The sequence below is a fragment of the Uranotaenia lowii genome, chromosome 1 (genome assembly GCF_029784155.1).
Source record: "Uranotaenia lowii strain MFRU-FL chromosome 1, ASM2978415v1, whole genome shotgun sequence".
Lineage (NCBI taxonomy): Eukaryota > Metazoa > Arthropoda > Insecta > Diptera > Culicidae > Uranotaenia > Uranotaenia lowii.
The window spans coordinates 194,430,701-194,445,899 of NC_073691.1; the positions used below are offsets into that span (position 1 = coordinate 194,430,701).

At 40.2% G+C, this 15,199-nt stretch overlaps 1 protein-coding gene across 1 annotated transcript in view; it reads right to left on the reverse strand.

Moving 5' to 3' along the window:
• The window catches only part of LOC129738262 (twitchin-like), a gene marked incomplete at its 3' end in the record, with an annotated part of 79,843 nt that overhangs the window by 23,767 nt on the left and 40,877 nt on the right, over nucleotides 1–15,199 (reverse strand). Inside the window, exons 4-7 of the mRNA XM_055729445.1 lie at nucleotides 10,451–10,613; nucleotides 10,204–10,345; nucleotides 2,028–2,163; nucleotides 1,675–1,878 (exon numbers count right to left, since the gene is read on the reverse strand). Of these exons, the coding sequence (XP_055585420.1) occupies nucleotides 1,675–1,878; nucleotides 2,028–2,163; nucleotides 10,204–10,345; nucleotides 10,451–10,613 (645 nt within the window). The remainder of the gene's footprint in view (nucleotides 1–1,674; nucleotides 1,879–2,027; nucleotides 2,164–10,203; nucleotides 10,346–10,450; nucleotides 10,614–15,199) is intronic.

Genomic DNA, 15,199 nt, shown 5'->3' on the forward strand with positions numbered 1-15,199 from the left:
AGCATTTCGAAGTTCAGTGAAGGCCGCCATCTTGGATTTGAAGACGGCATACTGTGGAGGTTTTATGTGCCTTTCAGTCATTACCAGCCTTTTAAAGTTGAGCAGAAGCCAGCCGCCATACTAGATTTCAAGATGGCGTCGGACAGCAAAAAGGCCCGATTTTGTGAGAAATTATTATTTGCGATGAAAAATACCCCAGAGAACATTGTCCGGAAGAACTCTGTATGGATTCGCGTCCACTAGTTTCCGAAGGCAGGCTAAATAAGGAAGGAATGTCTTCCTGAGAGAAAGACTATAAGATACAACTAAAAATCATGATTAGATTCCACTTAAGATGTCGAATTCACGATTTTTTTTCCAAAAGTTTGTTTCTACTTTTAATTACTGCAATAAGAAGTTAAAAATGATAAAATTTAAGTCTTAGAAAGTAAATTGGTGAGCAAAACATATGTATTGTATGGGACTGTTATGCAAGTAGATTTGAAAAAGGACTCAGATATGCTCGCATACGGTCCCATAACAAATAAAAATTATGCTCCCGACCTTCCCATAGGCCACATTTTGAAAACTTCAGGTCTTACGATATATTATGACAACCTAGAACATATTCCATCAAAAGATTTTCGGTCATGCTAAAAGTTGTGGTCACAATTTAAAAATATATTCCAAAACTCGTTTTTCCATATGGGACTGTTATGAAAATAGGGGCAATTCGATCGTTTTTTTTTCAACGTGTTATACAACAAGTTGCAAAATATGGATTTTTAGCACGAGTCGTTCATTAACTTCGATAGTTACGTCGAGTGCGTAAAAAAACGAATTTTGCAACGATTTGCGTACAATGCCGAGAAATAACTTCGTGAAAATCAAGGTATGATACCTACAGGTAACGGTTTTAGCCAGCGTTGCCAAATTTCAAACCGCTCAAATCCGTAGGTTTAAAAAAATTTACTGATTTTGGCGAAAGAACCAATTTTTTTGGTCGTCAGGTAGAATTTTTGTTTATCCGCAGAATCCCTATAATTTTGTCGATAATCTGTAGAAAATCCGTAGGAAATACTGAAAATCCGTAGATTTTGAGTTAAGTATCAATTTTGGACACTGTTTTTTTTCGGTAAAAAGTAGGCCTTTTTACAAGCAAAGTTAGTTTTGAAAAACTGATATTTTAAAGTGAAATTGCAAAAAGATGTTTTTAAAAACCAAAAAATTGACGCAAGGCTATCCTCGATTAGGGAAATTTTTTTTGTAAGATGACGGAAAATAGATTCGGAAGACTCGAGTTTGATTCTCGGATCAGATTTCGTATCTGGATTAGAAATAAGATCAGTTCTCGATAAAAATAAGGTTACAGATATAGATCAGACTCCGGATCAGAATAGGTTTTAATATCTGGAACCGAATTTGAATATGGATTAGGATCAAAAGCCAACCAAGTATTTGCAAACTTGCTGTTATCAATTGATGACTTTAAATTATCATAACTAAAAGTGACACAGTTTCATGACCTTATAAGTCGTACGAGAATTGACGGAGACGGAGTTCTACATCAAACAAATGTGTCCCGTGATGGTCAACTAGGTCCTTCAGTCAGAAAAGTGATCACCTACCCTGAAAGCCCTACTGTTTCAGTTCCCTTAGCTAACCCTTTGCTTATTATTTGTCGTCAAAACTTACACTAGCTTAGCACTGGAATCGAAGTTCAGATTGATAACTGCTGACGAATCGCCGTGCTTGTTCTTGGCCAGCACGCTATAGACGCCCCGGTCCAGCTGCTTCACGTCCTTGATCGTGAACCGTATCAGATAGCAATGGTTCTGATCTTCCTCGACCTCACTGCTAAACCTACCAGCCATCTGGATTTCATTCTTTTCGTGACACCTAATAGGGGGTTGCGCGATCGCGAGAAATATGGATACAGTTTTGGAATTAGTGCTTCTTCCCTTCTCTTCTCTTCAAATATCCCGGAAGCGGGATTCCGCTAACTAATTTTCTAAAATTTAACCTAAAGAAAAAGAAAGGACACTTGCCATGTGTATGTTGGCTTCGGATCACCGATACATCTACACTCAAATATAATATTCTTGCCATCATCCGATTGCCGTGTGACAGGTCGTTCAGTGAAGGCTGGTTTGAAACCATCGGCTGGCACCGGAACTTCCTCACCTAGATGGGGAGACAGAAAGCGGAAATGGGAGAAGAACAAATGGGGGGAAAACAAATGAAGGTTTGGTTTAGAAAAAAAAAAACGGTTTTGGTCTTTGGTGCTGTCGAGCGATCGTCTCTGGAGAAAACATTTTCTTGTTTTGTGTTTTAGGGAATCACCGAGAAGATCGTTCAGCATCTCTCGCAATACATTTATTTTTCTATGCAAATTCAAAAGAGCGCTTTTTCTAGACATCAGCCTTGACAGTTTTGCACTGTACGTTTTTTTCAGTGTGGGCGACGTATTGTTTATTTTCAATTCAAAGATCATGGTTGGGAAACCAGAAGGTTTCGATACACCTGCTGAATATTTTCTCTCTTTCTGTCTTCTACTCAGTGCTATTTTAGATTACTCATTGAAAGCGACTTTCCATTTGTTTCTTGTTCAACAATCATCGGGCCGATATATTGTTGTTACGATAGCAATTGTTTATCGATAGAATAGCGCGTTGAACAAATAGTCGAAACAAGCAAACAAATGTGAAACAACGCAACACGCAACAAATGGCAATACAACATGAGAACGATGAGAGCTGGCACGGGATGATATGTTATGATTAAATTTACAATGCTCGTGAGCGAATAATCGGCTGCATATGAGAAAAATGGTGGTGCAACTATGGTTGATGATTGCTCACGGGGAAGAATGATTTTTTAAATGATTGAATTTCAGTGATAAAATTTCGTGAATCTTTAATTAAATGCAACTTTTAAACAGTTCTACCAGAAATCAATAAACTAAAAGACTTCAATATTTGTCCGTTTTCGACTTGAGCAAATACGACTTTCCGACTGATGTTTGTTGAGACCGACCAACCTTGTTTCTATTTTTCACAAATTCAGCTATTTTCTTCTACCCAAAATTACGCTTTTTCGCACAATTGCAAAACGCGATCCATCACTCTGGAAATTAATATACTGATTGGTATTTTCATTCTTGCTCCCGATAAACTCTCTTCTTCCAAAACTCTACACAGTTTTTATCTCTAAAAACCAAAAGTTTCCTTGTACTCGAAAAGGAAATTGCTTTCGCTTGAACAAGTGAAGCAATTTTTCCAGTTAGTTTTTTTATTTATTCTATCATATCTTTATTCTCACTTTATTCCCGACAGTATCAGGTTTTAATATTTTTTACACGTTTCTTTTTTCAAACTCAAAATTGAGTTGTTTTGGTTCAAAACAGCACTTGGCAGCTCTCAACTTTGAGTTCGACTGGGCAATCTCAAAACTAAGATTACAATTGATATGGACAATTTATGCAAACGGGACTGAAGGAACCCTTCTATGGATGAAGATCTACGCATCGAACTTGGTCTTTTCTAATGGAACTTATTGAATACAACGACCCCAGGGTAACCCAAAGTGTGCCGCTCATGGGGGCGCGGAAACGTCTCCATACGAAAGACCCTGCTGATGAGGTGGAAGGCTGGCGGGTCGAAAATGTGTCAGTCACTATTTAACGGTAGCCTGTGGGGTACCAGGACGCACCCCACAGTAATGAAGTCCTTGCTCATCTAATGCAGGGCACTGGCGTAGTGGACCTTATATTTCCCTAGCTACTCGTGGATCTAAACATGAATATAAACAACAACCCAAAACACAGAAGGAACTTCGAGGCAACTGACGTGAGCTCAGAGGTCTTTGCTAAGAGAGGACTCCTTAGGTCTTCACCACTGAGCAAAGTAGTAAAAGAGCTAGGAAATGAGATTGGCAAGGAGGTTTCCAAAGGAAGCGGGAATCCCCTGAAAACCTCAGTAGATCCCAGCAAGAGGAGCAGGTTCTAGTCGCAGGAAGAGGTGCACCAAAAATGTGGTCTTTTTGAGGCAGCCGGGATGGTTGACCAGATGCAGGAGTTTGTGCGAAGTACCAACAACGTGCATAGGCACATCAAGACCTGGGTGCCGAAACTGGTGATGCTTCTGCAGGGTGCCGTCAAGGAACGAACGGAGCAGGTGCGGAAAGCCGAGGCTGCAGAGAAGGGCCTAGAGGAAGCAACATTGGTTGCTTCTCAAGGACCTTCAAAGGAGTCCAAGCCGAGCAGAACCCCAATGTCGGGGGGTATCCGAGTAGTGCCGCTTCTCAAGAGGGAAACTGCGGGGATAAGACTTTACCTTCCTCGTAGCGGATCTTAAGGGAAGAAGGGTTAACCACTGTCGGGGGATACCCACGGGTAGAGAGGCTCTCGTTGCCCGGCGAGCCTCTTGAGTCGGTGTAGGATGTCGTCACCGTCGGGAAACATCCGAGTCGTAGCGTTCCAAGTCCCGTACGTGTGCCGTGACAGGTGCAAGTCTAGGACAAGCTGCTCTTGATCTGGCTCACAACGGGCAGGAAAATCCGCGGGCCAAAAATCCTAGGGTTGCCAGCCAAGGGGGATAAAGAAGACCGGACAACGGTCGGAGTAGACTGACCCCATCGACGGGGGGCTGTCGAGTAGAGTGCGTCCGACCCCACGGTTTGAAGCTACAAAGATAAGACAATACCTTCTGCGTAGCGGATGCCGTGGGTGCGCCGCGTTCGTGCGTAGGATGCTCCACCTTCGGAGAGTATCCGAGTAGGGTGGTTCTCAACGACAGAAGCTGCGGGGATAAGACTTGACCTTCTTCGCAGTGGAAATCGTTTGGAAAGGGTTATTCCACGTTCGGGGAATACCCACGGGTAGAGTGGTTCTCGACACCGGGTGAGCCATTCGAGTCGGAGTAGGATGACGTCTTCGTCGGGAATCATCCGAGTCGTTGCGTTAAGTCCCGCGCGTGTGCCGTGACAGGCGCGAGTCTAGGATAAGCTGCTCTCGATCAGGCACTCGACGGGCAAGGTGGCAAACCTCGAACCCTGAAGATAAGAGGTCAGGCCTCGAGTCGCTAGAGTAGAGGTCAGGCCTCAAACCTTCAGGTGGAGAGGGGCCTTAAATCGTGCAGAGGAGAGGTAAACCTGGAGTCGATGCGAGGAGGGGTCGGATCTCGAGTCGTTAGAGGAGAGATCAGGCCTCAAGTCGCGAAGAGGAGAGGTTTGTGTGGGAATCTCGAGTCATTGCGAGGAGATGTCGGTTCTCAAGTCGTTAGAGGAGAGTTCAGGCGTCGAGTCGTAAGGATGAGAGGCTTTGCTGAAAGTGGTCTCGTTAATGAATATTGCCTTGGAGCGCATTTGCGCAAATAGACCTCCCACTATTGAAGCATAGTGTACTAAACAGTTCGAAGTGGGAACCAAGTCTGCGGCCCCAGGTGGAGTTTAGGGAGTAGGGGGTATACACGGAGTATATCATGAGTCTTCCCATTGTACCCATGGACCCAGAGTAGCAAACTGGGGGGACGCGGTGGCTCGCCGTGCCTTGGAATACAATCCGTAAACCGGGATTTACCACCTGTGGTTACCAACTAAAAAAAAAACTCCCTCCAAAGCTCAACGGGTGATGTCCAGAGGTGATGCCCTTATCGTGGAAGCGAAAAAAGGCACCACATATGCGGAGTTGTTCCGGAAGCTACGTGCAGAGCCAAAATTATCTGCTCTTGGCGAGAGCGTCACCAAAACAAGACGTAGGCACTTAAACAGCTGTACTGCTCTTCGAGCTAGAAATGTCCTGGCGGTAAAGAGCGTTAACTTCAAGGAGCCTAGGGTGTTGAAAGCACCCTAGGCGATGAAGCGGTTGTCCGAGCGCTATCGCAGGTCGCATCTATTGAATGCGAGGACTTGAAAGAGTTTATCACTGCAGAGGAGCTCGAAAAAGCACTCTTCAGCATACCTGACATGAGCAACGGATCAGTAGCTAAATCTAAACCATAGCGAGGTGGCACAGCTTCTGCTAGAGCAAACGGTAGGCGAAATGAAATGCGACGTATTACTATTGTCGGAACCATCTCGTCTGGATATGGTTACTAGTCAGCAGATAACTCCGACTTAGCTACTGTCTACGTCACGGGGCGTATTCCCATTCAGGGGATGGTGACAGATTTTAAGGGGCGGATTCGTAATTGCAAAAATTAACGGCACCTTCCTCTGCAGCTGCTACGCTCCACCAAGATGGACGATCGAGGAGTTCAATACAATTTTGGATGAACTCGGTCAAGAATTGACAGGGAAGGCCCCTGTTGTGATAGGAGACTTTAACACTTGGACGGTTAACTGGGGTAGAAGGTGCAATAACCCTAGAGGCCACAGGTTACTAGAGGCATTCGTACGACTGGAGGTTAAGCTGTGCAACCCTGGAGCTACCAGCACCTATGGAAAGCATGGAATACCAGACAGAACGTCAGTGATCGATGGCACATTGAAGAGCCCATCACTGAAAACCGAAATAACTGGACAGTGTGTGAAGAATACACCCACAACGATCACCAAACGTTACCCAAGTGGTGGCGACGTCCGGCTTACTTGTGGACATCAGAAATTGCCGATCTGCGTACTAGCTGCTTTAAAACCAGGCGGCGAGCTCAACGGGCGAGAAACGATGCCGACAGAGAATCGAGAGGTGCATCTTTTCCCACAGCATGGTCCGCTGCAGTCGCCACTAGCCCCGTACGGTGCAGGAGTCCACGATATCGAGCCAGTATCGAACAAGGAACTTGTGGTTATCGCTAAGAAACTTGCAGTAAACAAGGTCCCTGGTCTAGACGGAATCCCAAATACAGTGCTGAATTTGGCGGTACAGACTATTCCAGATACTTTTAGAGTGGTGTTAAACAAGTGTCTTGGCGAGGGATCTTTCCCTAACCTTTGGAAAACTGCGAAGCTGGTGCTACTACCAAAAAGCGGGAAAAACCTCCAGGGCATCCGTCATCGCACAGATCTATTTGTCTATTGGATACCCTTGGTAAACTACGAGAGAGGATAATCTTCAGATAATCTTCTATCTACACAGAAGAGGAAAGGTGTTTGTCAATGCGCCGATGTGACGATCGATGATGAAACCGGATGCGTGTTCCCGATACCATCTGCAGGATAATAAGAAGCTTTTATGAAAATCGCGCCTTGACCTACGAAACCGAAACTTGGTTTTAATCTACTGCACTAACAGCAGGTGTTCCACAGGGTTCCATACTTGGATCTGTGCTTTGGAATGACATGTATAACGAGATGTTAACGCTGAAACTACCTGCAGGCGCGCAAAAAGTCGGATATGTAGACGATATCGTGGTAGTGATCACTGGCGAAACAATAGAGGAGGTATAGGACCTTGCAACGGTGTCTGTAGAATGGGTTGGCATCTAACGGGTGTTAAATAAAAAACGAGAATGTGTTCAATACCTTTCAGTAGCTCAAATAAAAAGCTTAAACTTTCTTTCTCCAAGAAAATGGCTCTTTGGGCTACCTAGAAACAGTAGGCGTGTTTGGTTTTGCTAGTTTGAATTTAGTCAAAGCAAAGATGGCGTCGAAACAGCACGTGCTCCGCGAACGCACTGTACGGTTCTACGAAACGCACTTCCAGCAAGGAAAAAAGTTCACGGTGGCACATTTTAAGGAAGAAAATGTACCTGTCAGTACGGTATATCGTACCTTGGGTGCCGGAAGGTCGGAAGTGGTCGTCCGGTGACGATAATGACGAAGCAAAGGAAGACATCGTTAAAGAAGCTGTTTGACAACAAGGACGCAACCAGCCTGCGTGATGCCGGTCGGAAATATGGCTGCTCCCACGCTCCCATCGTACCCTCAAGATGGAAGGAATCGTCTGCAGGAAGAAGACGAGGTCACTGGAGTACACGGAGGAGTAGATTGAGACGGTTAAATCACAGTGTCGGGTGATGACCAAAAAATACCGCGGGAAGTCATTCGTTCTGACTGGCTGGTGTACCTTAAGGAGAAAAAGATACCGTTCGTGCCGAAAGATCGTAACCCAACAAACTTGCCCCAGTGCCGCCCAATAGAGGATTTCTTTGGCTCACTCAGTGCCCTAGTGTATAAAAACAATTGGAGGGCCAAGGACACGAAGCAACTGACTACAAGAATCCGGAATTGTCTCTGGAAAATGGACGTAAGTGCCGTACAACGTTCTTGTGAGAGCATCGCGACAAAGTTGCGTCGAACATCAGACCACGGCCCTTACTCAAACATTCACTTACATTTTTTTGAAGAAAATACATTAGATTATTGATAAAAAATACTGAAATCGATGAAAAAAAAAATAACAATTTTTTTAAATGTGATTGAAAAAATTCTCATTTTTTATTTAATACCCTAAATGGAAGGAGTCAAGTTGCTGAAATACCTCGGGGTATTGGTCGACAGCCGTCGAAGGTCATCGATTCACTGGCCTGGATTCTACCAAACTGCCGAACTGATTCAAAGAGTATTTCCAAAAAGCAATCTCAAAACTAAGATTACAATGGATATGAACTGGTTCAAAGAGTATTTCACAAGAGACGTCTCCTTGCGAGCGTGGCACTAGCGAACTGCGTTACGGAGGAGCGGCCTGGAGCTCTGCCCTAGAGGTAGAACGTAACAGATCGAAATTAAGAAGTGCACATCGGCTGATAGCCATGCGAGTTTGCTGTTCAAACAGGATCATCACAACAAATGCAGCCTTTGGCATCGCGGACATGATTTCCATCGACATCACTTTGGCGGAGGATAAAAAATGTTACGTAGCAATAGCTGTTAAAGGAGGGCGTATAGCTTAACGCAAGATGGAGGCAAAGGCTAGTCCCGCGGCTTTCAAACTGGGTTAATTGGAAGTATGGAGAGGTTTACTTTCACCAGACGCAGTTGCTTTCGGGTCATGGGTGCTTTAAGCAGTACCTTCATCGGTTTCAGCTTATCAGCTCGCGATACGACATGGAATGTGTAAATATGTCGAGGCGTTTTTAACCGTGAATCCTGAGAATGTTATAAATGAAATGTGACGCGACGAACATTCATGGCGAACTTTAAACGACGAGATCTCTCAGATCATGTGCGATCTGATAAGGATCAGGATCAAGTGAGAAATAGTCAACCTAACTTAATAAGCTAAAAACAGGTCTTGGGCCTGGTCTTGGTACATCTGGCATACGTAGCCCAAGGCGATTGGGACGAATCCACTCATGGCAGCACACACCCGTCTGTTATGATTTCATGATTTCCATCGTGTAAAAAAGGACCATGATGGATACAATTACGCTGACAAAGGCGTACATTCCATCATGACGTTCCTTTACAGTCTTCCGGTAATGTTTCCGCACCGAAAAAATTTTGCGACGTATTCGTTGGTTGCTGTTCCGGTTCGAAGTGAACTCGCTAAGCATTTCCAGTCCAACAAAGTGAGTCCATTTTTTAGTTCCTAAGGTCGAATTCAGTTAAGTTAAGGTCGAATAAGTTTTGAGTTCGTAGTTCAAACTCTGTTTAGAACCATCATCGCAAGGAGAAAAAAGGGAACTGAACTTTACGTTCATAGAATCGAAATATGTTTTGAACCTGGGTGAAACCTAATTTTGAATATGAAAAAAGGAGCGTGTATGTTTTGACTGCATTGAACTTATTTACAGAGAAACATATTTTTTTTATCAATTACTCATATTTCCAAGAAGAAATTAATTCTTATTAGTCAAAAGTGTTTTAGTAAAAGTTGAAACAGCCTTTGTCGTAAAATGGGATCAAAATCAATCATCTCTAGTGGAAAAGTCATGTTTCTTCAAGTCGTTAACGCATAACATCTTACTTAAACCTCTAAAATGTTATGATTTCTGCGTTTTTAGACCAGATATCTGGTAGAACTGCTCCATGAGTACCTATAATTTAATTTGTAATATATATCACAAATTTGAAATCTTTGGAAAGTTACGCTACACAGCGCGATTGGTTTGTGATATCAGCACCGAAAAGTGAAAAAAAAACATTACAAAAGAATGAATGGCAAATGTACAACAATGACTTCTCTATTAGGCTCCAAAAGGCCCATGAATGGCGGATGAACCTATAGACGAAGATGAACGAATGAGCAAATACTGTCACACCGTTTCAATAAAAAAAAATAAAAAAAAAACAATTGGTTTTGTTTGCTGGAGTTATTGCTTGTCATGGAATGGTTTAACTTACTGTCAAAGTTCAAGCTGATGGTCGCACTCGATTCGCCCAGTTCGTTCTTGGCCGTCACCTTGTACTTGCCCGAGTCCTCGAACGACACGTTATCCACCTCCAGTTTGGCGTAGTAAACTTTGCCATCGTTTTGTACTTTAAACTGGTGGAAGAAATTGGAAGACAAAAAAAATCAATAAATTCTGTCAAATTAAAATGGTCGATTTTCGGAAATCAAAAACCAAAAAGATAGGGTAACCAGACTCACCTTGTGTCGCGGGGTGTTGTCGATAACTTTGCTGTTGTGAGACCACCTGATCTGTGGTTTCGGTTCTGCCTGAATCTGGCACTCGAAGATCAACCGTTTGCCGTCGTTTTCCTGCTGGATCGATGGTTTCTTCAGGAAGGTCGGAGCGAGACCGTCGATTTGTCTGTTTTTTTTTCAACGTTTGAAAAATAGAAATAGAAGTGGTTAGTGGGTTGAAGTTTTATGGTTTGTTTTTTTTTTTAAATTAAATTTGAAATGCATGCAAACATCGAAATAAATTTGTTAATTTTTTTTTTCTCAATTTCAGAATCTGATAGTTGTTATCAAATAAAAAAGTCAATAAATCAATTAATAAACTTAAAACACTGTGCAAACGTTATATTCTTTTAAAGGAAAACATGCCACTCAAAAACCATCAACTTGAGAAACAAGCACACAAAAATCACAAACATTAAGATAAACTAAAAATATAAATCGCATATTCAAACATCTTTGTATTTTTCGCTTAAAATTATTTTGTCTTTTTTTTTTTTAAATTGCGACCCAGAGATGGGTCTTGACTCAAACATTCAGTCAGCGAAAATTTTTTTTTTTGTAGAGAAATGAATCCAACTTAGATGAAATTTCAGGGACTAGATAAGAGAAAATCGATGTTGAAAACCATGCGAAAAAAATTCGCCTTGTCTCCCGGTGAGACTTGAACCCACATCTTGCTCTCCGGGGCCCATGTTTTAACATTCTATTACAGGAGACAACCTGGCGTATGAATATTATACTGGTTGAGTGTCGATGTCTATCGGAATGAAGGGAATAGTTCTCCCATGTGATCATAATCATTTTTCTTGGTCTATTTCTATTCCCATCATTTCATCCTACGGTAGTTGGAATCAAGTTTGGACATTTTTAAGCACGGCAAGATTTGCATTGCCTTCTCATGTCCTGCACGGGTTGTCAGTTATGATGATTCAGTTGGATTCATTTCTCTACAAAAAAAAAAAAAAAAGAATCGCAGACTGAAAAAAAAAAAAGTTTCGCTGAGTCAAGACCCATCTCTGGGTCGCAATTTTAAAATAGAAATAAGGCGGTGCCAAACACCGAAATTGGCCGGATATCCAAATACGGCAAACGCATCATTTCTCATCATAACTGACAACCCGTGCAGGATATGAGAAGACAATGCAAATCTTGCCGTGCTTAAAAATGTCCAAACTTGATTCCAACTACCGTAGGATGAAATGATGGGAATAGAAATAGACCAAGAAAAATGATTATGATCACATGGGAGAACTATTCCCTTCATTCCGATAGACATCGACACTCAACCAGTATAATATTCATACGCCAGGTTGATCTCCTGTAGTAAAATGTTAATACATGGGCCCCGGAGAGGCGCAAGATGTGAGTTCAAGTCTCACCGGGAGACAAGGCGAATTTTTTTCGCATGTTTTTCAACATCGATTTTCTCTTATCTAGTCCCTGAAATTTCATCTAAGTTGGATTCATTTCTCTACAAAAAAAAAGTTATTTTGTCTTTGTATTTTTGTTTCCGATGCTGCTCAGTTGTGAGCACACGTTGGCGTAACTTTTGCTTCTGTTGTATGATAAAGTTTTATATTTAGCTTAGCATGATTATCTACTCTCATCCACCTTTAATCATTGAATCCAGAATGCTTCGTCAAAAGTTTTCTTTCGTATGAATTTTCCAATGCAAGTTTAAGTTATTCTATAAAATGTTTACGTTGTTTGGAAAACATTGTTATGGAAATAAACACATTTCAAGTTCCATGATCGCAGGCGTGGCTCAGTAGAACGAGTTCTACATCGCCAATAATGGTTGCTACTCCGTGATTGACCAACGCCATCAGTTTTAAATATTCAGAGGTCAAATAAATGGAGCCTGGGATTGGCAGGATCTCTTTAAACATCAATAACGGCGCCGGCCACGTTCTTGTTGTCAATGGATAGATTGGAAAAGGTAGAAAGGGATGAAAGATCAATTTTGTGCTTTAGGACCGAGGTCACCTCTGCATCCTAGCGAAACAATTTTGGATTGGAGATTTGAGTTAAAGGATATGATCGGGAGACAATTTTGACTAGTGTGATCAAAACTATCAGGCTTGATAGTTTTGATCACACTAGTTGACTTGTACCATCCTATTATTGCCTAATGAAATTAGTTTAAATATTTTTCCCTAATATTATTTCTCATCTTAATTTTACATTTAGTGTCACTACTGAGGCTTAAATAAATAAAAAAAAAACTGCCTTCATTTTGAAATATTTAGAAAGGGTTTATTTCTAGGCTAAAAACAATAAACTTATGGATTGAATAAGCAAGTGAAACACGTGTTAAAACAAACAGAGATTGTGTTGAATTGATTGATTTGGTTGCTATTGAATGCTTTTATTTGGTCGACTTTTAGGTGCAAAAAAAAAAACAATAATTTCAACAACTCTCTCAAAATTTAAAAAAAAATAAAATAATGCAAACAAATTATGTTTATGTATGAAATAGTTTGATTATATCGATGCTTTTTGAGAGATAACGCTATGACAATAAAAGTTTTTTTTTCTGATTCATTGATTCGATGATTCATTGATTTTTTTATTTTATTATGCTGTTTGGAAATTATATCAATTCTTAAATGCAGGAAAGAGAAAGGACGCAAAATTGTTCTATTCTTGTTATGGCAATGTCATTTATTCTCTATGCTTTCTGTTTTAGTAAATTGTATATTCATTCTTAAATCTACAACAATTGACATAAGTCTTTGATTCAAACGAAATGGCATGTATTTTGTTACATTACTTGTCGATTTAAAAAAAATAACTGTAAAACTTGATAAATAATTATGTATTGATGTCTGTATGTAATTGTGATAGAGTTATAATTTCATAGATGTGTATCTTTTTGCTTTTGCAAAAAAAACATAACTGGTATTATAAACGCTTTAGAACGTAAAATAATAATAACAAAGAAATGCAGACAATGAAAATAAATAATTATCTGCTATTTTCTATCTTCTCACATGATGTTAAATGTTTTTGTTCAGACTTAATTCTCATAAAGCCCCATAAAACAAAACTTTTCAATTGATATAAAATAAAGTCATTCATAGACTTGTTCTTGTTGAAAACGTTTAATTTGAATGTGAGACTGGGAGGGTATATACAATTTATTGTAGCAATTGCATGTAAGTTCCCAAGAAACTTTCATCGAACTCGACTACAAGTTTCTATGCAATCCGAGTTTTGAAATGTTTTCGAACTTCCGAATGAAATATTTCTAACCTGCAAATATCTGCGCTGTCTACACCTCTAAAAATCGTAATTTTTTTTTTAATTAAGTATTATCAATAAAGTCGTAACAAACTTCAATCAAATCCTGCTTTTGTCACTCGGATATGGAGCATCGCGAGGGGGAATAATAAGAAATAATGCAAAAAAAACAAATAAATTGCACCAAAGCTTGTATGCAACAAAATTGCATACTATCATTGCACAAAACCAATACATCAAGTAATTTTTAAGAGAAAAATTCAATAAAATCAAGAATACAAAAAGTTAAATCTTTCGAATATTTGATTTTTTTTTGCAAAATTTATATAAAATACTTCAAACTTCGTTTATTTTCCCTCCTGTTTTTAGGAAACATCGAAGGCAGGGGGTGTGACAAAAGAAGAAATTGATATTTGTTCCAGCCTAATTATTCATAATTTATGAATACTAACAAATAACGCTGTTTTAATTATTATAATTATTTTTTCAACGTCCTAAGATTATAGGAAAAGCTGGTCTTCAGTCTTTTGGAGTTCGTCCTAGACCGCTTTACTGCAACTACTAAAAAGCTTAAATTAAAACACTTATTCTATCGATTCAATTGCCAAAAATTCAATTTTCGATATTAAACACTTGCTGATTTTTGCTAAAAATTCAATTTGTATTCAAAATTTTCTAAAGTAAAGAACTGAAAAAATACGACCGCTTCGAGCATGGCTTTGCTGCCTTTTTTTGTATAGACAAACAAGTTTTGTTATAATAAGAAAACTTTTTTTTTTGAATGATCCTTCTCATTTTTTACGCCAACCCACAGTAAGGATTTTTGATAAAAAAAAAAAAGGTACCAATTCCTGTGACGATCGCCTCAACTGTCCTAAATTCTGGGAAGCTATCATTTCTTAGGCAAAAAAAAACACGAAGAATCGAATGGTCTACACCGCTTTCTGATTGAAAGACTCTGAATGCCTCATTTTGCCCGATTTCCTCTATTTGTTTTGGGTGTAAAGATTTAATTCCGATTGTTGCAATCTACTTTGGAACAAAAAGGTCATTTAAACCATGCTTATTCATGTTAGTATGTCGGCTGAATCGATAGATGTACTCCAATTTTTGTGTTTACTTCGACAAGTGGTACATTTTGCCTCTTTTCCCCTAAACTTAAGAAATTTGCCATAGAAATGCAGTCAAACAAAGTGTAAACCATCGATTTTTCAGCATGAATGATCATTTTTGGTAGATTTATTCATCTTCTAGCTAATCGTGTCCCTTTTTTGCACTAAGATGAATAGAATCGGCTAAATACTATAACAATCGAACACTTCACATATGAAATCGAGTGGTGCCGTGAATAGCCGTAATCAACCTAATTTCCCCTAAAATCGAGCGATATGTTGAAAAAAATTATCATAACAATTGACAATGCACCGGAAAATGCACAAAAACGATTGAAACATATGTGAAATTCGTTGC